Source organism: Pocillopora verrucosa, chromosome 5 (assembly GCF_036669915.1).
Source record: "Pocillopora verrucosa isolate sample1 chromosome 5, ASM3666991v2, whole genome shotgun sequence".
Lineage (NCBI taxonomy): Eukaryota > Metazoa > Cnidaria > Anthozoa > Scleractinia > Pocilloporidae > Pocillopora > Pocillopora verrucosa.
Genome location: NC_089316.1, coordinates 17,193,943 through 17,221,228, shown reverse-complemented (window position 1 = coordinate 17,221,228; position 27,286 = coordinate 17,193,943). Strand labels below are relative to the sequence as shown.

The following is a 27,286-nucleotide window of genomic DNA, read 5'->3' as shown; positions in this document are numbered from 1 at the left end:
ATGGCGGAAGCTGAAAGCTTAAATTTTGACGATGAAACCTCGATAGGTATGGAAGAGAACATAGATGGAAAAAAAATTAAAACAAAAAAAAAAAGATAAGTTGTCAAAAACTAAGAAAAATAACCTGATTCGTAAGTGAACTAAGAATATTAGGCCAGCTAATGAAGAAAAAATTGTTAAATTGAATAATATTGAGAACTAATGATTTTACTTTACAAACTCTTCCTCACTCTGTTACTGGGGGGAGCGATGAGGGGTGGAGGAGTAATAAATAGGCAAAGCACAGTAACTATGATACACTGCTAGCGCAAATGATCGTCTTGTGATTTTGTTAGCTATAGCGAAGGTGTATCTGATGGAGGGTGACGACGAGTACAGAAATAAACAGCCTCATAACGCGATACACTTTTACTCTGAGGGCCTCCAAGTAAACTGTAGGGATGATCAACTGAATGCCGAACTTTACAGCAAAAGGGCAGAAGCAAGTTTCTACTTAGGTAAGAATGTTTTAATTTTTTTTCGTACTGGTTTAACCTCCGAATGCATCCCCGGCTTGACTTCAGTTCTTGCTCGAATACGGAAAGTAAATGTTACAGGTTGACCTGTAACCCATAACATACAGTTTGTGGCCATTAAGGGGAGGCTATTAAAAGTAAAAATATCGTTTTTCTCTTGGTAATCTTGCACTTCGTGATGTCTGCTGCTTTTTTCTTGCTCATAATGTTCGCATGTTGACTTTTCCTCCTTTTGCTTCATTGTTTTATCCCTTCTTTTCCAGGTTATTACCAAGAAACCCTGGATGATGCATCAGTTGCTGTTGCGTTGGATCCAACTTTGATTAAAGCCATAGAATTAGGTAAGTTAATCGATAAATTGAGTCAAGGTAACTAACGAGGTGCCATAAATAAGACTAATAAATGGTGAATAATACATGGCGCACGTAGATACGCAATGTCTCTTTGAATGTGTAACTCGGTAGCTCAAAAATGAGTGCAGCGAACGAGTGATGTTTCGAGTTGAACGCAAGAAGACAAATTCAATATCCACAGACAACTATGTATTAATTTGTTTATTTTATCAGCACCATAAGCCTTTGCTTATGAGAAAAGTCGACTTAAGTAATGATGAAAGCTGTGCCAGTCATTCATCGGCCTGACAGAATGGCGCGAAAGGCGAGTGACGTGTCAGTAGCTGATTGGCTATATCAATCACACGTAAATTATTATCGTAATATTATACGTGTGCTGTTACGGTTTTTCCAAGGGATGGAAATCCTTGAAATAACCAGATTTTATATAATAAGTGGAAGTCATGTCTTAACGTGATAAGATCAAAACTGGCTTAATCACTCTCTTGGTAATCTATCTGCCTCGGTTGTGTAAAACCGGAGCCAGCTATTTTCAAAAATCCGATCAACGATAGGATAACTGTCTGAACTGGAAACTTTTGCTAAGGGAAATATTATTTATCTTCATGCTGTCACACAATCATCTAATGCTGATGATTTGAAACTATGCTAAATTTGATCTCCCCCTCATTTATGTTCGAGAGAGCTTTTCCTCCGCATTATTTCACTCAAGGACACATTCACTTTCATGCATGTATCAGCACGCAAGTTCAAATCAATCAAACCACGCCTCTCCTTAAAATCGAAGTAGGTGTTTTTGTCATGTGACCGAAGCAAAAGGGCGTCAGCGGCTATGCACTGATTGATAACTTGTGAACAGAATTTGGTTCGATTTCATGAAAGAAAGAAGAATTTTTTTCACTACCTAACAAAAGTTAGCGAACTGCATTCAACCAATTGCCATTCGTCTTTAGGAGCCAGTGCTTGTGTGCAGCTTCAATTACAAGCAGAGGCCATTCAGAGGTGTCAGAAGGGACTGGCAGTATCCTTTGTTTAGGTTTTAGGAATATATCCCCACATCTTGACTGTTTCAGAATCTCAATCAATTTAGGCGATTTGTTTTTATTGCTTGCTCCATTCCGATCAAAAAAGGCGTATGTTTTATTCATAAGTCAGTCAGTGCCAAGAAGGCATCCAAAGATATGGAGTTTAAATGGTCTCAGCGGTTTGGGTAAGTTAAATTATCAGAAATGAATTGCTGATTGGTATTTGAGGTACACTTCCACTGCATGAGTCTTTCAATCGACATTATAATGAACGCAGACCAGACAGAGTCTACATCATATTTAAACGGATTTGATCTTAAGATACGGATAAGAATAAGTTTGCACTCGTTTGTGCACTCGTTTCTCCTTTAAAAAAGGAAACAAGATTATCTTACTGACTGCTGGGAGCATATACACTTCTCCCTTAATAACCACTCACTCTATCGGTTAATTTGCTTTGCATTTATGGTTCATATTTATTTTTTATTGACCCGATCTTGCAGCAACGGTTATGAACACTCAGCAAGTGGCTGGGAGAAATAAAATTGCCATGTATGTGTATGGGAGAGAAAAAAAGTGTGAATTCTTATGGCTATACGAGTAAGACAAATGTGTAAGTATCAAGTGATAACAAAGAGCTGTAAGTTAAATGAATCAGTCTTTACTCTACGAAGATTGTAAAGTGCAATGACGTCTTGGAAAACTTATGGAGACTATGTACTGGTGAGGCACACGCAGTTCAAGAAACATTGGAGACATGGAAGAAAGAGGACGAACTGACAATAAATCCCGAGAAATCCCAGGCAAGAAATTGGAAAATCAGTTCATTCACACCAATGCACGCAAAACAAGCAAAAACAAAGGCTGGATCATGTGGGATGCCCTTTTAAATATTTAACTTCTCTCATTCTTACAACGAAATTTGAAAAGAAAGTGAGACTTCAAAACAATATTTGATGGGAAAATTGTTCTTCTCTTGATAAAACAATGGCCTTGGTAGAATAACTGGTTCATTAAGAGTTTGGAATGGCCAACTGGGGAAATATACTGTAAACATAGATACTTCATGATGGAACTCTAATTGCTTAGTATAGGTGAAAAGATGAAACTGAGGGACCGTCTATTCAATCTTCCTCTTATTGATATGTTACCTGAACTTAAAAGGCGCAATTTGTTTTACTTAAGGCCTACAAAAAGAATCATACCGAACTGAAGCAATTGCAAAAGCACTCCAAGAATTAGAAGTTGCTAAAGAAGAAGAAAAAGAAGGTGATGTGGGGAATGCAAATGAAAGTCTTTGGAATAATCCTAACCAATCAGGAAATTTGAAGAAGGCTATCGAGTATAATGAACGTCGTCTGAAGACTGCTAAGAAAATGCCAGACAAAATTGGGGAAGGAACGGCTTATGAAAGTCTGGCCGATCTCTTCCATTGTTCAGGAGATTTTAGGCGGGCCGTCGAGTACCATAAGCTTCATTTAAAAAATTTCCAAAGAAATAGGAGAGAAATTACTTGAGGGAAGGGTTTATGGAAATCTTGGAATTTCCTACCGTGCGTTTGGCGATTTCGAGAAGGCCATCGAGTGCTATGAGTGTAGTCTTAAGATTGCTAAGGAAGTGGGAAACAAAGTTGGAGAGAGAGCGGCTTGTGGAAATCTCGGCTTGGCGTATCGTGCGTTGGGAGATTTCAAGAAGGCCATCTATTACCATGAATGCCATCTAAGAATTGCCAAAGAAGTGGGAGACAAAGTTGGAGAGGGAGGAGTGTATAGTAATCTGGGAAACGTCTTTCGTGGATTAGGATATCTTACGAAGGCCGTCGCTTACCATGGATGTCATCTAAAAATTGCTAAAGAAGTAGGAGACAAAGCTGGAGAGGGAATGGCCTATGGAAATCTCGGCTCAGATTTTCGTGCGTTGGCAGATTTTAAGAGGGCCATCGAATATCATGAATGCCATCTACGACTTTCCAAAGAAGTGAGGGACAAAGCTGGAGAAGGAAGGGCTTATGGGAATCTTGGCAATACCTATCACAGCTTAGGAGACTTCAAAAGGGCTATTGAATACCACAAGCGCGATTTACGAATTGCCAGAGAAGTGGGAGACAAAGCTGGAGAGGGAAGGGCTTTTGGAAATCTTGGCATCGCTTTTCATAGTTTGGGAGATCTCAAGAAGGCTATCGAGTGCTATAAGTGGGATTTGGAAATTGCTAAAGAAGTAGGAGACAAAGCTGGAGAGGAAGCAGCTTATGGAAACCTTGGAAATGCATATGATCAATTAGGAGATTTCAAAACGTCTATCGAGTACGGGAAACGTCTCCTAAACTTTGCCGAAGAGCAAGGACAAAAATCTGTTCAAGCAGCAGCTTATGGAAATCTAGGCTCGACCTATGACAAATTAGGATATATTAGTAAGTCCATCGAGTGCCAAAAGTGTCTTTTACAAATTGCCAAAGAAATAGGAGACAGAACTTTAGAGGGAGGGGCTTATGGAAATCTCGGAAACACCTACTATAAATCAGGAGACTTTAAGAAAGCCATTGAATATTATGAACTTCGTCAAAAAGTTGCTAAAGAAGTAGGAGACAAAGCTGTAGTTTCCGTTTCATTTTATCAACTCGGTCAGAGCTTTGAAGGTAAGGGATCGTCAACGAATGCTCTTGAATGCTATCGTCCCAGTGTGATGATGTTTAATGAAATCAGAGCCGCTCTCGAGTTTAAAGACGAGTGGAAGATTAATTATCGCGATACATATAGTCATGCATACAATAATTTGTGGCGTCTGCATTTAAACCGTGGTGAAGTAATTAATGCTTTGTTTTATGCCGAGGAAGGACGAGCCCAAGCTTTAAGGGATCTCATGGAGGATAAGTACGGGCTTAAGGAAGCAAACTCTCAGTCTCACTTTTTCGAAAGGTCAGCTAACTTCTCCATTACATCTATTCCATCGACAACAGTTTTTGTAGCGTTTAGTGAGAAAGAAATCTTCCTCTGGGTTATAAACAGCGATTGCGAGGTCAAATTGAGAAGAAGGGGAATAGAAGACCATTCATTAGAACAGAATGTGCGAACTTTTATCACCTCTTTAAACCACAGTCTTCTTAAGGAGATAACTGTACGAGATGGCATTAAATGCGAAAATCGCTCGCTTGACGAGCCTTGTGATGTGACATTGACGACTGAGAGAGCCCCTGTTAGTGTTTCTCACTCTACTCCACCCGGAGAAAGCTTAAAGAAGATGAGTGACATTATCATTGCTCCTATAGCTGATCGGTTTCATGGAAATGACCTCATACTCGTTCCTGAAGGTCCATTTTGTTTGGTACCCTATGTAGCATTGGTGAACCCAACCCTGAAATATCTGTCTGAGCTTTATAAGATCCGTATGATGCCATCTCTGAGCACTTTGAAATTGGTCACTAATTGTCCAACAGAGTCCCACAATAAAACCGGCGCACTACTTGTTGGAGATCCGTGCTTAGAGGAAGTTCTTTATGATGGTAAAAGATTGTGTGAGCTGCCATTTGCGAAGAAGGAAGTAGAGATGATTGGAAGAATTCTCTGCACGGCCCCCCTCATCGGAAAAAAGGCTACTAAAGGTGAAGTTTTGAAGCGACTCTCGACGGTTGCCTTGATACATATCGCAGCACATGGCAGCATGGAAACGGGAGAAATTGCCTTGGCACCAAACCCTATTCGAGAATCCCATCGTCCCAGAGAGAAAGACTTTCTACTGACAATGGCGGATGTTTTACAGGCTCAGCTGCGGGCAAGATTGGTTGTGTTGAGTTGTTGTCATAGCGCTCGTGGAGAAATAAAGGCTGAGGGGTTAGTTGGCATTGCTCGAGCATTTTTAGGTGCCGGGGCTCGTTCCGTTTTGGTGTCCCTGTGGGCAATTGATGACGAAGCCACTTTCCAGTTCATGAAACATTTTTATAAAGAACTAGTTAGAGGAAGAAGGGTCTGTGAAGCTCTGGACCAAGCCATGAAATGTATGAGAGAGTCTGGAGATTTCAGGGAAGTGAAACATTGGGCACCATTTGCTCTCATCGGGGATGATGTCACTCTTGAGCTGAATGGAACCGATGCAATCTAGTTGCTGCTCAATGTAATTATTACTTGTTTTGGGATTTTTTTAACAGACTTTCTCTAGGATGCTTAAACTGCCTTTTAACATCAAATCTTACAAATATTATGCTTTTGTATTTTTGTTTGCGATATGAATCTCTCACCCACCCTCTAAAATCTCAATTATAAGCGGCAGAAGTTATTTTTTAACCATTTTATTCGAGATTTCGCAGCTGCCATAGCTGGGCCTTGGTCAGGGGCTTTTAAACATTGGATAAGGTCACATTTCGCAGTCTGGAAGAATTTGTAGATTAGTGGAGGAAAAAGGTGACTTTTCTAGACATTGTATCAGCTGTGAATTGTACTTGCCCCGAGAAAAGGAGAAGAGGGCCGAGGTTTTCAAAAAACTACACCATGATTTTATTTCTCAAAATACATGATTTTTTGTTGTTGCTGACTCTTTTTTTCTCCCCTTAGATGGTTGCTGAACAAAGAAGGTGGATTCAAACTAGAATTATCGTTGTTCTTTAACCTAGACTAATACTGGAATGGACCTTGTTGTGATAAATCCATGTAATGCGATGGACAGTGTTGTTTCACCTTTGAAATAGTTAAGAGACTGAACAAAATACTTCATCATAATTTAGGAGTTTACAAGCAAAATGGTCCGTTTAGCACGGTGAAAGTGAACTCTTAACTCGAAAAGGTATACGCTTATTTTATGGTAATTCGTAAAGAGCCATAGTCACTGATATTATTTGATATATTTTAACTTATCTGATTTTAAAATCGGCTTTATAGCATAAGTATGCATAATTTTAATGTATGAATGCTTTTAATTTAGGAGTTAGTAAGACAAGAGGTTGGGTCTCAAAACATACGAACAATATATTTTATTAATGAGATATCGGTTCTTGATTTTCAAAAGGTACAATAGCTACCAAGCAATTTTTATTCAGAACTCTTATCAAATATTTTAAGTCATGGATCATCCAAATACTGCCGATGGACGTTGTGATAATGTGGTTTTGATCCTAATTTGCGGTAATAGTCTTGAAGCAATTTCATTAACCAAGTTTATTTAAGTGACTGGTTCTTTGTAAAATAGGAATTGCATTTAAACTCAAGTCTAAGTACGAAAATAGTTTGGAGATGTTGTCACATTTTCAATAAGAAAATCAGTGGAACCACTGGAGGTCTTGAGCGCAGTTTGCTTTAGGGGATGGTTCGTTACTTTAAGCTGTTATTTCTAAGAGACCAATCCTATAAGAGTAGCGAAATATTAGTTCAAATTTTTCAGTTAGAAGTTAATAAGTAACTTCTAAAGTTTCTCCTTCCGCACAGAAGTTGCATCTAGATTAAAAAGAAAGGAAGAGGAGTCAAATTATGCACAGTGTTAAATAATGAGATTGCGGGATCTGTTGAACTAATTTGAACTTATAAACAATCAACTGGGATTGGTGTTTTGTTTTTGAATTTGTTTAAGTTACCTTGAATATTGTCTACACCTTTTTAGTAGGCAGGTGTTGCATTAATTGACTGTTGACATCAATCAAATAGTTGAACGATTGTTCATGTTTATTTTAGAATGAAAGTGTAGAGGTATTATGTGAAAGGAAGTGCTTTGCATTCGGGATTGGCTTCTAAGTATATACGCGTGGAACAACTTATTCAATTGCAGTAATTTAGATAATACTTTCTGGTACAGTTTTAACCCAAAGGGATATAGCTAACTTCGAACTTTTATATGTGCTAAAACTGATTTTCTTTTAAAGTACAATATTCCTTTTTTCGGATGTTCTTTTGACTATGAAGCTGAGTAATTATTTTTTGGTCTTCACTCTTTTGACCTAATACTAGCCTTTAACTGGCTATTTCTTCCTGGAATTTTTAGAATCACTGATTTAGTACCATGATCTGATGTTGCGCTTTTTTGCTACTTGAACTGAAGCCATGCCAAACCAATGTTTTACAGCTACCGGTAATAATAATTTTGGCTATCGTTTCACAACTTGTAATTAGTTTTTACTGGCTATCTCTTTCGGAAATTTCCAGAGTCACTTGACCTGAGCTATGTCATACGAATATTTTACAGCTAATGAGAAATAATCTTTTCTATTGTTTCACAGCCTGTGAAATGATTTCCATTAGTGTGACTGGAATCACTATTTTCTAGTTAATATATAGAAAGTTTGCGTTATTGTTGTTAGGCCCTTCTACAAATTTGAACTGTTTACTTTTGTTATAAGTTATTATTACGCAATTACCTTTGAAGTGTTTTTCTGTAAACGTATTTATCTTGCACTTAAATGAATTCCATCATAGTTGTACCTCGTAATTTTTAACGAAGCCATGAAACGTATGAGGGAATCCGAAATGTTCAGCGAAGTGAAGTAATGGGTCTCATTTGTTCTCATTAGGGTGACGTCATACTGGAGTTCAAACAAACAGTGGAAATCTAGATTCTGTCCATTGTTAGTAGACTCTGTTTTACAGTAAAGCAGTTCGATAGAATTGGCGTAAGAGTTGTTATGCTCCTTTGCTGTCTTTACTGGCATCTACCTGATAAATTATTCAGGACGTTTTTACAGCTGTTTTTGTTATTTTCGTAGCAACTGCTTCGGCTGTATTTATGATCTGTCTTTCGGTGACGGGTGTAATCTTTACCTCCTGATGGACCTTTAAGCTCGCATCACTTGTATCAACTAGAGTATAATGTACACTGTTGGGGGATTGAACTTAAAGAAATTCTTATCAATTTCAAGTCAGAATCTTGAGTAAGAAGCAATCAAAGTATAATTCAGCCTATGATGTAGCTTAGACTTTTTATATTCAATGCTAAATGTCTCTAAACAATCGAAAACATTTATATCGAGAACTTAAACAAGAATGGAAAAACATTTGTGGATTGGAAATATAGTTTTCAAATTTACACAGACCTTTTTTGTAATAAGCAAATATTTCAATCCTTACACAAGGATAGCTATAGAAAGTTAATGGCTGAAAACGAACGTTCCTTGCTAGTACCGGGTTTTTCAGAATGTTCTTCACCACCGTTGTCAAATCCTTGTTGGCTTGAAAGACCTGCAAACAAATATGAATAATCAGTGATATTTTGGCACCATGAAAAAGAAGATGGAAAAAAATCTCCTCTAGAACTATTTGAAAAAAAAAAAAAAACAAACCAAAGTAAGATAGGGCTCTCCTGGGCAGCATAAGATCTGAACAGCTTAATGGAAATAGACTGCTGCAGCGTCAGCCGCAAGCAACTGCAGGGAGCCGTAAGCTCCAGTCAGTAGTGGCACTAAGGGCAGTGGACCGAAGTCGTAACAATCGCAAGCTTCGTTTATCCGAGATAATCTTAGCTTCCCTAGGAAAGTTGTTTGAAACGGCGCAAATTTGATTTTCTCGTGTTCAAATTTGGCACGAACGTTGAGTGAGCGAAAAGGAACAAAGGCATCTTTAATTCTTTCAGGTGACTTTAATCCAGACTTGTCAACTTGTTATTCTTGATATGTCATCCACTCAAGTCCATTTGCCGAAAAGATAATCTTGTAGCTCTTCTTAAGTCCTCCGTTTTTCTTCCCCTGGGTGGCTACCGCACACACCCAGCGCAGTACTCTCATATCCACTTGTATGAAGTCATTGGTGATTTTAGAGGTATTTTAACACCAACCCGTAATTCCATTGAGACGTCCTTTGTGTGCATAATAATACATGTAATGAGAGCTTGCAGTTATTTGGGCGTCGGGAATTAGGGTCTCACTTTCAACTCCCATCGGTTTGCAAACTAAACGAGAAAAAAAAGAAAGAAAAAAAAGAACTGTGCTTACATTTATTGCTATATAATATTTAAATCATCTAATCATTAATATGAACTTTTCATGGTACTCCTGCTTCATGGTCATAAACTAAATTAAAACAGGTTTAAAGAGAAAAGTGAATATCTTGTTAATGTTAATTGGTTATTCCACCTAATTTTGTTTTAAAATGTGTCCAGATACTTTTCGTCTCCTTTCTCTATGGATTGTACAAAAATTAATCTTCACCTTTCGATTCCATGTTGCAAAACTCATGAACAGGAGTTTCTGGTACACCGGACTTCATCTAGTACATTTCGATGATCGCTTGTCTTCCTTAATTCGCTTTGATCTCTTCGTAGGATTCTCTGGGTAGTTCAAAAGGAAACCGAGAGGAACTGAAAGGAAGAAGAGGACATTGATCTTACAATTATTTCAAATTACGGAAAGAAAATAAAAAATATGTTTAATTTAAGGGTAAAAATGATGAAAAGGGGAAATTGAGCGAATCGATAGAGAAAAATGATATATGCATTATATAATCAATTGAAGCATTTCTTCTTTTTCACTCTTTGCCGTTAATTAATTTCTTTACAAAAAAGAGTTCGATGTTAGCCTTGAAGGCCAGAAATTTGTTTTAAATGTACGCTAAGACTTCCAACGGGAGAGGAAGGGAAGTTGATTTGTTCAAGTTTCTCTAAACCGGAAAAAAAGAACTTGGTGTCAGACGGTGAAATATTTCGCAAATCTTCAAATTTTGCGAGAATGCGGGCCTTGGCAGACACTTCTTTAGGAATACAGAAACCTTTTCAGTTTGAAAGGTTCCATAAAAGTAGCGAGATTAAAACATGAGGTTTCGGCGACGACATGTCATCATCATCAAATGTAAAAATTATTATAAGTTTGGTGACGCTCTATAAAGAAAGGAAAGTGTGAAACTAAATTAGAATAAAATGAGATGGAGTAACACAAAAGAATGCACATGATTGAATATGTATTTTCCGCTGGTATGATGTTGATGCAGTTCGTTAGCACTTTATGTTTTTTCGTTTTTATTGGAACACGCCGTTAGGGCGTGTGTCCAGGGGTTTTTGTGATTGGTTGATGTGTAGTATTTTAGGCTTCAAAGAGTTGACAGATTCCTCTCGCTCGCGCTCTCCATCCTGGCGTTTACTTCTTTTCCCACCCACCCACCCCCCACGCTCTGTAGCGGAGTGGATTTTTCCGTACAAAACTTGGAGGGCGAAAATTGCCTGGTTGTTCCCCCTGTGAGCCTTATTGCTAAAGCTATTCATTACCTGCACGTTTCCAGGGCTGTTGCCACTTTAGTTGTGCCCTTTTGGCCGTCTTCATATTTCTGGCCTATTACTTCTAGAAAATTGTCTAGATTTGTTGTGGATTATAAGTGTTTTGAGGCTGCTGCTTTAGGGCAAGGGCGGAATATAAATTCGTTTTTGGGTAGTGACAGGTTCACTGGTTTCATCCTAGCCGTTTGTATGAAGTTTTCTTAAGTTTCTATGGCTTTATTTACATGGGATGTTTAACCATTAAAATTTCAGTGGATAAAAGGGCAGGCCTGGGCCGATATTATTACCATGTTTTGAAGTTAAGAGGCACTGGCCTTGGTTGATATTGTTCCAATATCTTTGTAGATAAGAGGCACTGGCCTGGGTCGATATTATTACCATGTTTTGTAGTTAAGAGGCACCGGCCCGAGTTGGTATTATTACAATGTTCTTGTGGATAACAGGCACTGGTCTGGGGTTTGTATTGTTACTATGTTTTTGCGGAGGCGCTTGTCGTTATTCTCTGTTGTTGTGGAAGTGTCTTTGCAGCATGCGACTGTTTTGGCGGTTTCATAATTTGCGTTATTTCTTTTGTTTTCTCGTTACAGATGTTTGCTTCAGAGGATGTTTGGAGTTGCATCCCGGTTGGTGTAAAGCCTAACCTAGAGAGTTTATCTCGACATTATTGAAGTCTAAAGCGGGTTCTACATCGAGGAGATATAAGAAAGAGATTTCGAAGTTTATTGAATTTTGTAATTCCTCCAACGTTCAGCCAGTGCCTCCTTTTCCTGTTACGTTTAAATTCGTTTATCTATTTAAGGTTTATCAGAGTTCTAACTCTTATGCTTCTCTAGTTATGGCTCGCGCAGCTCTTAAGTGGTTTCACTCGTTCGGTTTAAGTAACGGCGCTAATCCACTGGATAGTTCGATCTGTCATAATTTACTGGAGGCTGCTAGGCGTAATAAGCTAGTTACTGTTAAAAAGGCGCCTATCTCCACTGAAATTATTAAGGATATTATTGATAAGTTCGCTGGATCTTCTGCTAATCTTAAGGACATAGGAGTTGCTTGTATCTGTTCTTTAGGCTTTGCGGGGTTTTTTGGTTATGATGAGCTTAGTAACATTGCGCCCATGTATCTTGAATTTTTTCCTGATCATCTTAGAGTGTTTGTTCCCAGGGCTAAAAATGACATTTATCGTGAAGGTAATTATGTCTATATTAAGAGGTTAGCTAACAAGTATTGCCCTGTTGCACTTTTAGAAAGGTATATTTCCATGTGTAACATTGAACTTTCAAGTTCAGTTGCTCCCTTCCGTCCAGTAAGGTTATTTAAGTCTACCAACACTTACAAGTTATACGGAGTTAAATTATCATATACCAAATGTAGGGAAATCTTTAAAGAATGCCTTAAAGAAATAGGGGTGGATCATAAGTTGTACGGGCTTCATAGTTTAAGGGCTGGTGGAGCTGCCTCTGCTGTTAGTTATAACCCTAGTCTTTCGGAGAGGGTACTTAAACGGCATGGTCGGTGGAAGTCCGATACTGCGAAGGATATGTACATTCAAGAAGATATTTCTAAGCGTTTACATCTAACTTCTCAGCTTGGTTTGTAAATTTACATTTATTTAGTGATATTCAGTTTAGCTACACTGTTATGACTGCTTATGTGAAGCTTGAATAAACGTTAGTTGTTGGACTGCCTGAGCATCCAACCATCAATTTGTTGTATTTGTTCATCTATTTATTTAAGAGGAAAATAATTTACGTTCGTTTGAGCGTAGCGAATTAGAACGTAAGAACAGTTTCGCTGGAATTGAGTGTTCAGAGTCGGTCTCTTTTTCCTTATGAAAAGCATCTCGAGAATAAAGCACTCAAACTTTCGGCGGAATTTCTCTAGGATGGCAAATCCCTCGCCAAGATTTTTCGGTCTTTGATTTTTTCGTCCTTGAGATGTTTACCGATGACGGAATATTTGTGTTACTCAATGTCAAGGTGGAGGTGATGGTTCGTGTAGCCTATATAATTCGCACCACACAAACTACATTTAAATTCATACTCAACGCGTTGTAAGCTTACCAAGAAGGGTTTGTTTCCATGACTTTTAAATCTTCCGACATTTTCCTGCTTGTGAAAGCTGGTTGTTGTACACTGTCGATTTTCTTTCGAACGTCGCTTAGGTGTCGGCGGATTTCTGGTCTTTGAAAAGCAACGTGATTCGTACAGAGTTGTCGACTAACTCAATTAGGTTTTGGAAACGTGGAAACTCTGGAAAATAGAATCAATGAGTTTTTCAGGATATTTCAGTTTCAGAAATATTGTTCTCAGATCCTGAAATTCTTTTCAAAAAAGATCCGGTGAGGATGACAAACGGTTGGCATGATCAAGCATAGTTTTTATCAGGTATCGTTTATATCTATTGTCAATATGGCTCTGATAATGGAGTAGAAGCCTTTTGTTGTTAAGTTTGTGTGTGTTGTTAAACCAGTTTCAGTCAAATGCTTTCTCTGCTAAAATCTGAGTAGTTTCTTCCTAGAGGTACGTGAGTAAAAAGGGCTGTGACGTCACACGTCATGGTCAATAATGGTTTTAACTTCTTGTCTAGCCACTTCACTACGGCCCATCTTGTCTGCAATAAATAAGTACAACTACGCTGTGGCAAAGTGGCTAGACGAGAGGTTAAAACCATTATCGCGCAATGAGTACACGATATCCGACAACTTTCAATTTCTATAAATCGGTGAGAATGATTCCCTGTCGTAGGTGTAAAGCCAGTTTGGATCAAGGGTGAAAAGCAGGAAAAAAAAGGAACTAGTTGATAATAGTTAATCAAGTTGTTTTTTAGTTTATTTTTTTGAAGGACGCAAGAGATGGAGCGTTTTTGATTTCGAAACTAAGGATATTGAAAACTTAGTACCTTAAAAGGAGATGGAAAACTGCTCCATGCAACCATCATCAAATTTAATAAAGTATTCCCAATTAAAAAGGCACCCAAACCACTCCTTCCTGTCCATAAAGAAAAATAGTACAATAAAGGGTGCAATCCTGCCAAAGCCTTTGTGTCTTTCATGCATTTCCGGTACGTCATAACGTCCAAATACATTTTATTACTTTTATCTGCTCATATATTTTATTGTTGTAGCTTATACTTCTTTTCTATTTTTGTCTCTGAAATAGAGTCTGTCAGTGTCTGGGGCGAAAGTTTCAGATCTCGCCTCTTTTTTCCAATTATTCAACTCACACATGTTGCGCGAAGTAACGTAATTGATGCTTTGACATCTGACGTCGGTATTGCAAGCCAGGCCTGAATACACTCTAATAAAGATAAAGAAATACAGAGAGAGGATCATACCTCGAACGTAAGGGATGAAACGTGTCGGAAACCTCAAATGTGTTGGATGAAGAATCTTGATAATTCTCAATTTCAAATTCCACGTTACAATTTTGGGAAACACTGTGATTTGCTGTCTACTCATTCCTTCACATCTTGACAGAACTTGATCTCGCGCAATGAATGATTTCCATGTAACCCGTGAATATGGAGACCGTGTTGTTTGGCATTCGAGTTTTTCTTAACGCGGTCTATATTTGCATTGCACCCGGTTCGATTCATGAAATGATTATGAGCAATCCTTTCTAACTTTAATTCTCTTTTTCTCGTTCTCTACGGAGGTCAGTGCACACAATCAGGCTGTGCCCATTGGAAAGCGTCCTAAACTGACTTGTTTGCTTTGCAACCTTATTTGGAAACCAGCATGCGTTTTTTCATATTAAAATAGAGAATATTGGTGTTCATTAGTTTGTAAAACAATAAGTAATAAGTTTTTAACGTAAAGTAATAGCAAGCAGGAAATAATGCCCTACAGCACACCAAATAACCCCAAAAAGTACAGAAAACTGAACTTGAAAGCAGAAAGTTCAATTGGTGTACGCAGCAAAATTCACACATGAAAATTATGTTAACAACAGGCATCAAGCAAATAAACGGATTAGCACTCGTAATTCTTGAAAATCTTTGTTGTCAATATTTACATGCACTTGTATTTTAAATTTCATTCTGAATCGTAAGAATCTGGTTGTATTTAACCTGTGATTGCTCGAGAAAGATAAATAACTCTAGCCATGACGAATATGAGAAGTTGGCTGACCTTTGGAGCATTTTCCGAATAGAAGGATGGATTATGCTTTACGACTGCTTTTCAGGCTTGTTACGACAAATCCGCTAGTTTTCGCTGTAAACAAAACATATCGCGACTACATGTTAGTACAACTAACTGGAGAGGAAAGTCCTGAAAGAAGTTAAAACCACAGAAAGGAAATTTATCAGAGAGCTTTGAACGTCTTTGTAACCTCGCTAATACTAAAGCCATTATTTTAAAAATATTGATAATTAGAAATTTAGAAAAAAATATAAGCGTATCTTTAAACTGTCCCACGACCATCCTGCAAGTTTCTTTTCCACACGTGACAAACAAATTTGTGTCGTACTCTTAGATAATCGTCAAACTTTGCAATAAAATAAAAATGGATAATCGAAAGAAACACATTTCAAAGCGACGGCTGGTGTGCTTTGTCAGAATGCACGTGAGCGCCATTATGAGCAAAGATTTGAAAACGACACTTTTGTAGTAATCCAGCTATCATGCAGAGCTTATCATCATTAAGAAGTGGAAATCTACACCAAAATACAAATTAGTTGGTGAGGAAGAATGGTAGTAGGGATTAAGGAGTGGAAATTCCCCTCCTCTTACCTACTTTCTCCTGTTCGAATTGGAATTTGGAATATTGGTCTTTGTGGAGGGAAGAAAACCGGAGGACCAGGGGAAAGACCCTTGGAGCAAGGACTAATAACAAACCAATAACAAACCCGAGCTATGTGAAATATCAGCCGTTGGTGCCTGTTTCTTGAAGGCCCAGTAACTTAAGAGACCCCAAAAGCTGTTTTGTTTTCGATCCAGATGGGTTTTCAAAAGGTTTGAATATTATGCAACGAAGTTGTCAGGTAAAAAAGAAAACATCGGACTGCTTAGGGTGCCAGAACCTGCTTATCATTTTAATGAAGTCTACTTTATTCAGTGGAACCCCTTGAGAAACGAGTCTCGGGTCACAACGGTGGGAGGCGAGCGCTCTCACCATAGTGCCATCTTACTCCAGAAATCTTAATCTTAAACAGTCTCAGATCTTATTAAAATTTAGTTGATATGGGTGCAATAGGAAAACTGCGGAAGGAGCGTTTGTTCTTTTAAACTATTACACCCATTCGGTTGTTTTTTAGTTTTTCAGTTCAGAATCAACCAATGTGGCTGTCGGTTTGGCATATTGAAGCTATCGTCGTATGGTTTGGATAAAAATGTTTTGGGGTTTCTTGTTAATACATTCTAGAATTCGTCGTTTCCATAGTTTCAATATTTTAGGCGTTTTATTTGCATGAAGCTTGTTTTTAGCGAAAAGTTCACATCTGTTTCTTTGCTCAGGAGGTTATCTCTTAATTAGCTGTCAGTGCTTCGTATTGTATAGAGCACAGTTGTAATTTCAATTCCCAAGACTAAGAAAATACAACCAAAGGAGAATTTACGCGCTAAGCTTTTTGGTTATAGAAGATGGAAACATTTGCTCAAGTTATCTTTCCCCAAACGTTCCAACACTGTGTTTTCAAATATCCCTTTACTTTCAAGGAGAGGGTTACTTTTAATCTTTGAAATAACTAAGACTTTGGGTCTTTTCATCATATAATTCCATTTTCACTGAGTTTTATGAATATTTACTTCTCTTTATATGCTGTCAATTATTTCAGAAAAGGATAAAAGAAATGCCGAGAAAGCGTGCGGTTGAAAGAAGGTTATATGTGCCAGTAGAGAAAAAGAAAACATAATCGACTATTTTTGCATAAATCAAACAATCTAACTGTGTCCTTATGGCGGGCGGTAAAATATATCTAAGACTTCCAAACATGATTGGTTAGCATGTTGCTACAAAGAGCCTTAAAATTGACGGTTCTTTGCAATCAAGTTGCCGTCAAGTTCTTCGATTGGCCAACAGCCCTCTAGAATCAAGAGAGATTTCTTTTCATCTGGTCTTTGAGGACATGGAAATTTCACTCCATTTGTTTTTTGTCGCTTTGGCGTTCCCGCCCGAAGTAGTTTTATCCCGTCTAGATGGCAGGTGTTTCCCTTAGAAAAAGTATTTACTTTATTTCTGTCCTCTAATTTATTCAGTCATGTCGTTTATTAGAGGGTTAGTACGAAAAGCTTTGTCCATTTCAAACATTATAATCTCTTAATTATTCTAGGGTATTCTTGATTTTTTTTACATTCTGTACCTATATTTGTATGGTTTATCGTCACTATCGAAGTTATAATCCAAAAATATTAACTATTTCTCAGCTCACCTTATATTTTCACTCCTTTTTTTTTCTGGACTCTTTAAACATTGAACAAGAGTTTCATAAAGCATTGATATGTCTGATCCTCGTACTCACCCAAGAAGGAACCTAAGGTTATGGAAAGTCTCGGAAGCGGGTAAAAAATCTGATGAATTCACCACCTGGATAAGGAAGAGTTTTGAAAAATTTGGACATTAATGGTGATTGTGTTGATTGTAGTATTAGTAGAATCAGAAGTTTTCTTAGTATTAGTAGTACCAGTAGCAGTAATAGTAGAGGTAACGGTAATAGTTGCTCCAGCAGCAGTTGTTTCGTAAACTGAAGTTCTGAGTTATGTCGAGATGATATGATAACTTAGGATAACAACATTTGTACTTACCCCTAATTTCTGAGAAGAAATGTTATTTCTATTTCATCCGGTGATTGGAGGGTGGTTGAGAATCCAAAGCAGCAGTCTTGGGAGGGGTTACTTTCCTGGTTTTGGCGTGAAGGCGATTATCGCCAGCCTTCAAGCTAGCCCGGCCGGTAAAAATGGAGGAGGTTTAAAAACGTTAAGGCGAGCAATGCGATGCAGGCCAGGGATCGGCCCATTGGAGGGTGAGTCACCGGAAATTGTTTGTCCAAGGCCGGGGAAGTGGGGAGGATAGGTTTTGGACTCTTCAGCCCATTTTAGTTTTCCCTTTAAACACACAGCTGTTGCTTTCCAGTTTTTCGATTTTGTCTTTTCATAAAGTATAAAAGCACTTTTTTTAAGCCTCAGGCTGATCCAGTGAAATTTTCAAGGGCTAAAGGAGATCTAGCGACAGATTGTCTGGGATCGTCGGAAAAATTGAGAAAAGAGAGCTTCAATGTTATGCAAAAGACCTTGACATAACCACGTCCTGATCACGTGCAAAACAGTAGATCTATGCTTTTTTCTTCACAAAAGAAAGTCTCAATTAAATTTGTTTTGAATTAAATATGGGAATGTAAAAAGTCAAAGGCATTAAGAAACTTACAAAAGCTTTTTTTCCTTTGCAATTTATCGTGAAAAAGTAATACGCTTTGCTAAAAGTTTCTGGCATCTCGCTTCACAAGGGCTCCGCTTTCTCTGATTGCAATTTTGTCTTGGATGTGGAAGTTGGTATTTTAGATAACGATTTTAAACCGTTTTCATTACGTTTCCATAATCATTTGACCACGAGGAATAACTAATTAGCAGACAAATAAATAGTCTCTTATTTATAATCGAAGGCACGCTTTACATTCGGAGCTTCACATTGCCTTTCTACAGAATTATCACCAGGGTTAACCACGAAAATGAAATGAGAAAATTAGTGAGACAAAGATACGTTATCGTTTTGTCGCTTATTCAGTTATCCTGCGGAGCCTAATCTCATACAGAACTCAAGATCCACACACAAAATGTAGATGAGTTAAGATTTGGTAACAATAACAACGGGTTTCCCTCTGGCGGAGAGACAGTGTTAGGCTTCTAAAAGCAAAAATGTGAATCCCAAAAATGGAAAGGATATGCAAAATATAAGAGGGCATATTGCATCATTATACTTCAATTCTTAAGGCTCATGCTTAAGGCAAACAGAAAAGATTGGTCCTTTATCCGTAGTTTTTAAGAGTGAGGTTTTCAATCTTTTTTTCGTGCTTTTTGAATAGATTGTAGATGACAAAATGAAAAATCTTCCTGTTAAGAGAGAGTTCATAAGTCCACGCAATAGTGCCTTATATTTCAATGAATAAATGAGAGTTTATAAACAGATTGGTTACTTACGCTACTGACTCAAGACAGCTTGTTTATGAAATAGAACAATAACATCTTTGGAAGAAAGAAACAAATTACAAAGCGACAGCTGGCGTATTTTGTTAAAATGTTCATTCGGGGTTTTTAAAACAAACCTATTCTATTTCTAAGCAGCCACGGGTTTATTTGGATTTTGATTGATTGAACACAAAATACTTCAAGTGGTCAGTTTTTTCTTTTTTCAATAATAGCAAAATTCACACCGAGTAAGAACGTCAGCCTTTTGTTCCTTCTTATTTTGTTTATCCTATACGTAAAAGCTCTTTCTCTGCAATTCTTGTTATAAGTTAGAATTCGCTCAGATTGAAGAATAAAAGACGACCTGTTTTTTCTCAGTGTCCGAAATCAAGGATAGATAAGTGAGCCATTTCCGAATTGCTTTTGGCCTCTTTTCGAAACAAGGCCTGGTGCTGAGTCGTTCGTATGAAAATGAGTTTTTAAACCAAAATTTGCATGGGAATGATAACGAATAAACCTTTGAAAGAATGTGCACCAGGATGTGCTTTGAAAAAGAGGCTAAAGGTAATTCAGAGATGGCTTATTGTCTCATCAAATGCAGTCAAGGTCCAATATGACTTTTGTCTTAGCGCGCTGTGTGAAACTGTTCTGCTTTGATTGAAGAACGTGAGCTTTGGCAGTGGGTGATCTATTTATGTACGCTCGTGTTGTTTTTTTTTTATTAGTACCTTGGAAATAACAAGAAAATTTAACGCAAAAGTTGTTTCAAAGGTTAGTGGTAGGCTATGGCAGATGTCGATCGATGGCGTTTTACGCGTGACCGAAAATCTTTCAATCAGGAAGCCTGAAAAGTTATTTGTTTTTGGTTCGAACGAAATTTTCACACAGGTTTGTTAATTGATATCAGAGCAAATTAAGTCTATAAGTAATCGAAGAGTCACTTACTGGGATTTTTCCCTGCTTTCCGAATTTTCTAGGCTATGCATTGATGCATTTCTTACTCTAAACTGTCTCTCTTGAATTATCTCCAGATGAAAAGTTTGGGAAATTTTAGCGTTCAAGACCGCTTCTCGTTTACTTTCCTGAGTATGCGGAATTTTCTTCTCGCCTTAATTTCAATTTATCTTGAGCAACTGTCTTTCTTTGAGAGCTTCTTCCAGGGTGCTGAAAGTTTTCCATGAAAAAGTTTCAGTAAAAACAGATTTATTTATACAAATGTCGACATAGGGATAGCTTTATACCTGGTAAAAAATTGGCAAAGAGAGTCAAATATATTGTATCCTTCGAAACTTCTCGGAATTCTCTTCAGAAACTGAACTTTCCAGAAGTCATTCTTTAGAAAGAAAGAAAGAAGTCGATATAAAGGACCTTTAATTAGAGCTTCAACAGGTGTACCATGCATGACGTTTCTTTTTCATTCTAATTAGCTGTATTCAATTTGTTCTAAAAGTTTGTGCTACTTTTTCGTTTTTAATTTTGTTTCTTTCAAGGCTCTAACATACGCACAAGGGATTTTTCTCAGGCTAATACGCAAATTAAGCTGTAAGCAAAAACAAAACAAAGAAAATCAAGTTATGAGGGCTCTTACAACTTTAAGTTCTCATTGATAGCCTTGTTGCGATACAGGGGTTTTAGCTCTGTTGTATGATTGGCTGCCAAGCTTAGTAGGAGGCCAAGTCCGTATAGTTTGGGGGCAGTGAACCAGGAACGCATTAATATATAATTCAGCTGAAAAATGACTTTGGTATTGGCGTGGGAATGTTTTATTTTTTATTTTTCATTTTACCATGGTGAGGTGTACATTAGCTTGTATGTCTGAGGGATTAATGTTGCCTTTCATTTACAGAAATCAAATCAAAGCTGCATCAAGATGGACAAGATGAAGCAAACGTTTCACTTACTCTTCCTGATATCGCTGATATACTTAAATGTCTCAGTTGGGAAACAATGCAAAACAGCTGGAGTATCGATTCCAGGCAAAGCTCTTACGGGTTACACGTTTAAATCTTTGGTTGTGCGGGCGCCGTTTGAATGTCAAGTACTTTGTGAGAACACATTTCATTGTCAGAGAATTGAACAACAGAACAAAGGAGGCAAGACCTCGAAACTTTGTCACGGATGAAAATCGATTTTACGAGAGGAGCTGGCCTAATGGAGGTATAGTTTTGATAAAAGTCGAGTATAGTTTCGTTTGTGCAGGACGTTGTCCCAGGACTTTTAATAAATGAAATTAGGAAAAAGCCAAATAGGTATTCAAATAAAAATTACGCTGCGGTTGTGGGAAAGTCTCACAGAACTTCTTCTGAATTATTCTTACAATCTCCTTGGGATCATCGTTTTTGTAAAAAGAAAGTCGTTTTTTTTTAAAGTTGACGAAATATATGCATTTAAGCATTGCATGAAATTATTATGATTTTTTTTTATGATTATTATTTAGCTCAGAAAATGCGTCTCCTTCACTGAAAAAAAAATCAAACGAACGGTTTAACATTTTAAAGCATACATCAAATCTTGTTATTGGGTGTTCCATTGGATTTTCTGTTGGAATCCAGTGAATCATTTATATTTTTAAAAAGGAAACAAAGCAGTTTTCTTGTATGGCCAAGTTTAGATAATCTTTAGCTAGAACATAAGCACAGGTTTGTAATCGCTTTCCATTGTTGCACAAACATCTGACGCTCTCAAGAAGTGTGAAAGCAGCTTTTAATCGAAATAATAATGAGTGCCTCTTTTTAGTTTACTATTTCCTTTCTCTTGGTCGCATTTGCCTTTCACTACGACCACGTTCTTGCAAATATGAACATGCCAAAAATAAAACATAAACAAAGATTTACACGACTAAAACTGATTTAAAGATATTTGTTTGACGCGTTTCCATTTCGCCATTATTTCAAAGTTCCTCTTGGCACCCTTCCTGAATTGTCTGCTGAGTCCTGTATGGAGATCGTCTCCAGCGAAGAAGACAAGGTTGTCAGCGGTTTGTACTGGCTTAATTTCAGAGAGCTGGGAATAATACAGGTAAATTCTCTTTCCGTCTGCAGAGAAATCACAGCGATTGTTTAAATTGGTTAAGCATTTTTCTTTTTTGAGAAACTTCAACATTGATGTCTGCAAGTAAAATAATGGAGATCCTGTTCATAATGCATTTTCGTGGCACTTCGTAGTTCAGACATTATCGTAACCCACTACGCCGAAACAATTTAATCTTAGTGTCAATTTAATCTTAGTGTCACTTACAATACAGTTTTTGTCAGAGTTTCAAATGCAGCCAATCCTCGTCAATTGTTGGTTTTAAAATTTAAGTTATCGTGCCAATTGTTTGTATTATTTCGACTCTCCAGGTATATTGTGACTTTACACATGCTAGACATGGGTGGAACCTCATCGCTCGGTTCTCAAACACTGACGCTGTGCACTGGATGCTTGATTCTAGTTACTGGTGATATGATAGAAGAGAGGCTTTCGGAGTAACTACTGATCCATCTGGCAACACTGACATGATATCACGGTTATTTTGGCTGCTTAACGGAAGCGATTTCAAGATCACGCGCAGCGACGATTCAGAGCATACTGCTCTATTGCAAACCACAGGTAACTGTCTAGGAATACAGACATTCCGCTCTAAAGTCACAAACTACGGTGATTTCAGAAATGGCACAATTTGGCCTAAGCCAAGGTGCTTAGGAACATGCAAAGTGCAATATGGTGGACAGTACCAAAGTACTGACGGCTTCGTGCGGGCTTCATGTAACGGCAGCCTGCAAGCTGCTGATGAGGTTGGCTTTTGGTGTGATTATGGTTGGACCGGCTCCGTGATTATGATTGGAGGAGGCGGAAATGGATGTGGCAAAAGTGGTCACGGCATAGGAATTACAACGGCAAAAGAGGCTTCATTAGCAAAAAATGGACGGGCAGAAGATGATTTTGGAAATACCACATGGGTCTTATCAGAGCGGAGTTACTCATTAAACTTTTGGATAAGATGAAGAGAGAAAAAGTATATTTAATTGTATTTTAGAAAGAGATTATTAACTGTTTACAATCTCTTGATTGGAGTCATCATTGAACGGGCTAATAATGGTTTATTCTATTTATTCAAGGCTTTATTCTTTTCATTGTCTATTTTCGTTGACTATCCCCAGGTTTCGAACTGGAAAACTAGCATATATATCACCTTTTTTTTTAAACAGTAACTCTTTGCAAAAATAACTCTTATTTCCCTTTCTTGCTGCAATTGAAATAAATCAAGCAACAGGTTACTACAGGAGCGGCTGGGCTTGCTCAGGAAGATGCAAAGTACAGTATAGTAGACATTGCTGAACGACGGATGGTTTTGCAATAGTTCAATGCAGTGGCCATCTGCAAACCACGGATGAGATCAACGCATGTTGTCAGCCTGTGACCGGAGTGGTTAAGAGATAAACTGCTGAGAGGGAGGGTGACTGTTCTAAAGCTTACTATGGAGTAGGATTTTACAACATCAGCACGCTTTGTTTGAAAAAGAAGATGGACGAACTAAGTATGATTTTGTAAATACAGTAATGCTCTATGCGCACGTACAAATGATTACACATTTACTCAGCGACTATTCGACATGCATAACCTGAAACAAAAAAATAACAAAATATCTTTTGCTGGCAACACTATGTCCAAAATCATGATTGAAGCCCAACGAAAATCTTGGAGGTTCCCTGCTATGGCTATAATGTATTAGTTCAAGAGAGAGAAGTAAGCTCGTTGAGTATTCCTTCGCAAATAGCAAATGTGAAATTGTGATTTCTTGTATCAATCTAAATTTAGAGCTTTCTCTGATTTTTCTCTTTGATTTAAATATTCGTTGTTTAAAGAAGAGTTTGAAAACCATTCCCACTGCCTTTAATGTTTCCCTTACCTTACGGGTTCGCGATTAATTTGTAATTTTAGACCCGAAGCATGTTTTTCATAGGAAATCTTTTTTGTACTATTATTACCAAAATGTTTTCTCAAGGTTATGACTGAAAAATTCTTTTTAAGAGTTTTCGAGGAAAAACACAAATCAATCATAGGTAGAATTTTTGTATTTTGTATGGAGCATGGAGCTTGCTAAGTATACCGCGAGTTTAGGTTCTATTGCGTTCTCGTTCATCACTTCCCTTTACGGCTCAAGCTAATCAGACGAGATTGCTCTCAGAAGCGCAGTTTTACAAGTCAGACTCTTATTTTTTCAAATGCATTGTTGACGAAGCCTTTCCCTGGAGAGAGTGCATGAGTAAAAAAATATTATCTGAAAAAGTCTACGTGATAATTTCCTTTGACCTAATAGTTAAGTCAGTTTTGATAAACGAGGATTATTTACGTTAATGAGTGTATTGAGGAAGGAAACAGGAGTGCAGATCAGTTTGACTCAAAACAGCGTACTCCAGAGAGAGATCAATGACATTCCATGATTAATTATTCTAGAAGATATTTAAAACAAAATGCAGAGTACTCGAAAAAAACGAGATGAGACAACACTGAAATTTTCTCAACATAATGTTTCTTTATTTCGGCTCAGTACTGCTATCTTTTTGTAGCTAGTCCATTTAACCTGCGGAGCCTATTCTTATGGAGAACTAGAGATCTTCGCAAAATATCGAGATGAGTTAAAATTTGGTGAAAGTAATAACAGGTAGTCCTTCGGCACACAATCTGAGCCCTGTGAAAGCAATTATGTAAATACCGGAGGTAGAAAAACTTGTCAAAATAAAAGAGGGTGTTATTAGTACTCATTCGTTATTTTCTTGGAGCGACTTGACCAATTTGAGCGAGCGGATTGTGTGAGAAATGAAGTATTTTGAAGGGAGGTTAACTTGTGAGTGTTGTAAGTTAGGCGATAAACAAGAGTTTGTCAGTAAATTTGAAGGAAAGACTCCCCAGTTCATTACAAGTAGCGGGAGATCAGCGTGTAATGAAATATTTGCTAACAGCACGGCAGGTGTTGGTGGCATTTGTACACATCACTTCAGGGCTCAAGCTAACCGGATGAGGTTGCTCTCCGAAGCAAATTGCGCTCTCCGAAGCGCATATTCAAAAGCCAAGTTTCTAGTTCAAGTTTTTAAAATGAAATTTTTATGAAGCATTTTCCTCGCAAGAGTACAAGGCGCAAAAAGAATGTCTAGACAAGGTATTTCAGATCATATTTAAAACACGATACAAAATACTTAGAAGATGACTAAATAAAACGGAACTGAAAATTTTCTACAACGATGTTTCTTTGTTTCGGCTCAGTATCGCCAGTATTAGCTTCCAGTTTAACTTCCGGTTCTGTTTCGAGTTTTATCTAGACAATTCCATCTAAATGCAAGTGCGAAAGGATTACAATCAGTAGGAGCAAATTGATATGATTCTATTATTCTGGTTGATATTTGGTAATTTTTCCTTATATGTTATAGAGTAGCACGTACCACCGACTTTGGATTAAGTTCGAGCTCGAGTTGGACTTCGAGTTGGACTTCGAGTTGGACTTCGAGTTTTAATTCACATTCGCTAATTTGTCTGTTCGTCTGTATGCGGTCTACAACTGCAGAAATGGACAGTTTCTTAGTATTCATTCGCAGTGAAAAATTGCAACACACTTTGTAGAGAACCAATATCGTTGCTCTAAAAATTTATGGCTTAAACCACGAAAGAAAAAAATATTCCCGATGTTACCTCGAATTCACCTGGCTATTTGTAAATATGAACTCATAACGTGGCGTTAAAAATGTATGACAAAGGAGATAATCAAAGCTTTTCCCTGTTTCGCGTCACGGTAAAATTCACACTGCTAATATGTCTGCTTTTCTGTGGACAGTTTTCCTCTTTTTCAAAGGTGTATACGGCTATTATTTCATCGCCTAAATCAGAATTTACTTATTTGGCGTGGGATACTAGATTTATGTCAATTTGCTCTCTACTGATGGCAATCCTTCAGTACTTGCACTTAGATGGAATCAGTTACCTAGATAAAACACTAAACATAACCAGAAGTTCAACTCGAAGTTCACCTCGAAGTTCCTCTTGGAGTCCAACTCGAAGAACATAATAAAACTTTAACCTGCCGTGTTCAATTTTACGAGCTTTCCAGTCATTAATAAACCAGTCGAGATTGATAGACGCTTGAAAGTTCCGTTGATATAAGACATTTCCCGACACAGCGTTGTTCAAGTTTGATTTGATTTATGTCAGCGTCCGCCCCATTACAAGTACTTTGCATCTTCCTGAGCAAGCCCAGCCCGGCTGCTGAAGGAATCTTTTTCTTAATGTACTTCAATTGCAGCAAGAAAAGGAAAGTAAGGAGTTTTTTTTGCAAAAAGTAACTTTTAAGACTAGTAGTAATCAAAGATTAATAAGTGCGTTAGAAGTTCAATGAATTTAGCTAAAATCATACAAAAACAGAGGAGGAAATTAGTTGAGAGATTAAATGAGAAAGACGAAGTATTTAAAGAGCAACATGAACAATAGCAACTTTAATAGTGAAACCCAAATATGTAACCAAAGATGTTTATCTACTTAGTTACAATGTAGTTTAGATACTGATTGTGGGAGACTAACTTTTGTAACAGTAACATGAATGATAGTAACTTGAATAGCTACAAGGGATTGGTTAGTTGCAAGGGAAAATGTAACAAAACATGTTAGTCTACTCAGTATCTTGAAAAACTGAAAATGATAGAGTAGATTTTATAACAACAACATGAGCCCGCAATTTCTTTGGCCGGCTATTGGGCTTAAAATTCGTGCGCGCGCTTAATAATTATTCAAAATGGCGCAGATTTTGAACATCGCCCGTCCAAGTAACCAAAAATCTCGAATCTTCACGCCTGGCATGCACAGGTATCCCATCGACCACAGGATCCCCAAAGATTACGAAGCGTTCTCCTAACGTCGAACGCAAAAAAAGGTAATATACATGTTTGCCATGTTTGCCAACAGTCAACTTTTCAGTTAGAAACCTGTCGATAATCAACGAAAATGGATTATGAATAGAGTAAAGCCTAGAATAAATAGAATAGAGCCATTCTTAGCCCCGCTCCAGAAGCATTAATTATCATAAAGAATTAATAATCTCTTTCTAAAATACAATTAAATACATTTTTCCTTTCT

At 37.6% G+C, this 27,286-nt stretch overlaps 1 protein-coding gene and 1 pseudogene across 1 annotated transcript; both read left to right on the top strand.

Annotated features, from left to right (window-relative positions):
- Positions 1-7,240, top strand: LOC131787603 (tetratricopeptide repeat protein 28-like; annotated as a pseudogene).
- Positions 7,241-11,902: 4,662 nt separating this feature from the next.
- Positions 11,903-12,661, top strand: LOC136280757 (integrase/recombinase xerD homolog). Its single transcript, XM_066166443.1, has one exon. The coding sequence runs from the start codon at positions 11,903-11,905 to the stop codon at positions 12,659-12,661; it is 759 nt and encodes a 252-aa protein (XP_066022540.1).
- The last annotated feature ends 14,625 nt before the right edge of the window (positions 12,662-27,286 follow it).

What these genes read in the sequence shown, in the direction of transcription:
- LOC136280757 (XM_066166443.1), top strand. Translation starts at nt 11,903, where the DNA reads ATGGCTCGCGCAGCTCTTAAGTGGTTTCACTCGTTCGGTTTAAGTAAC.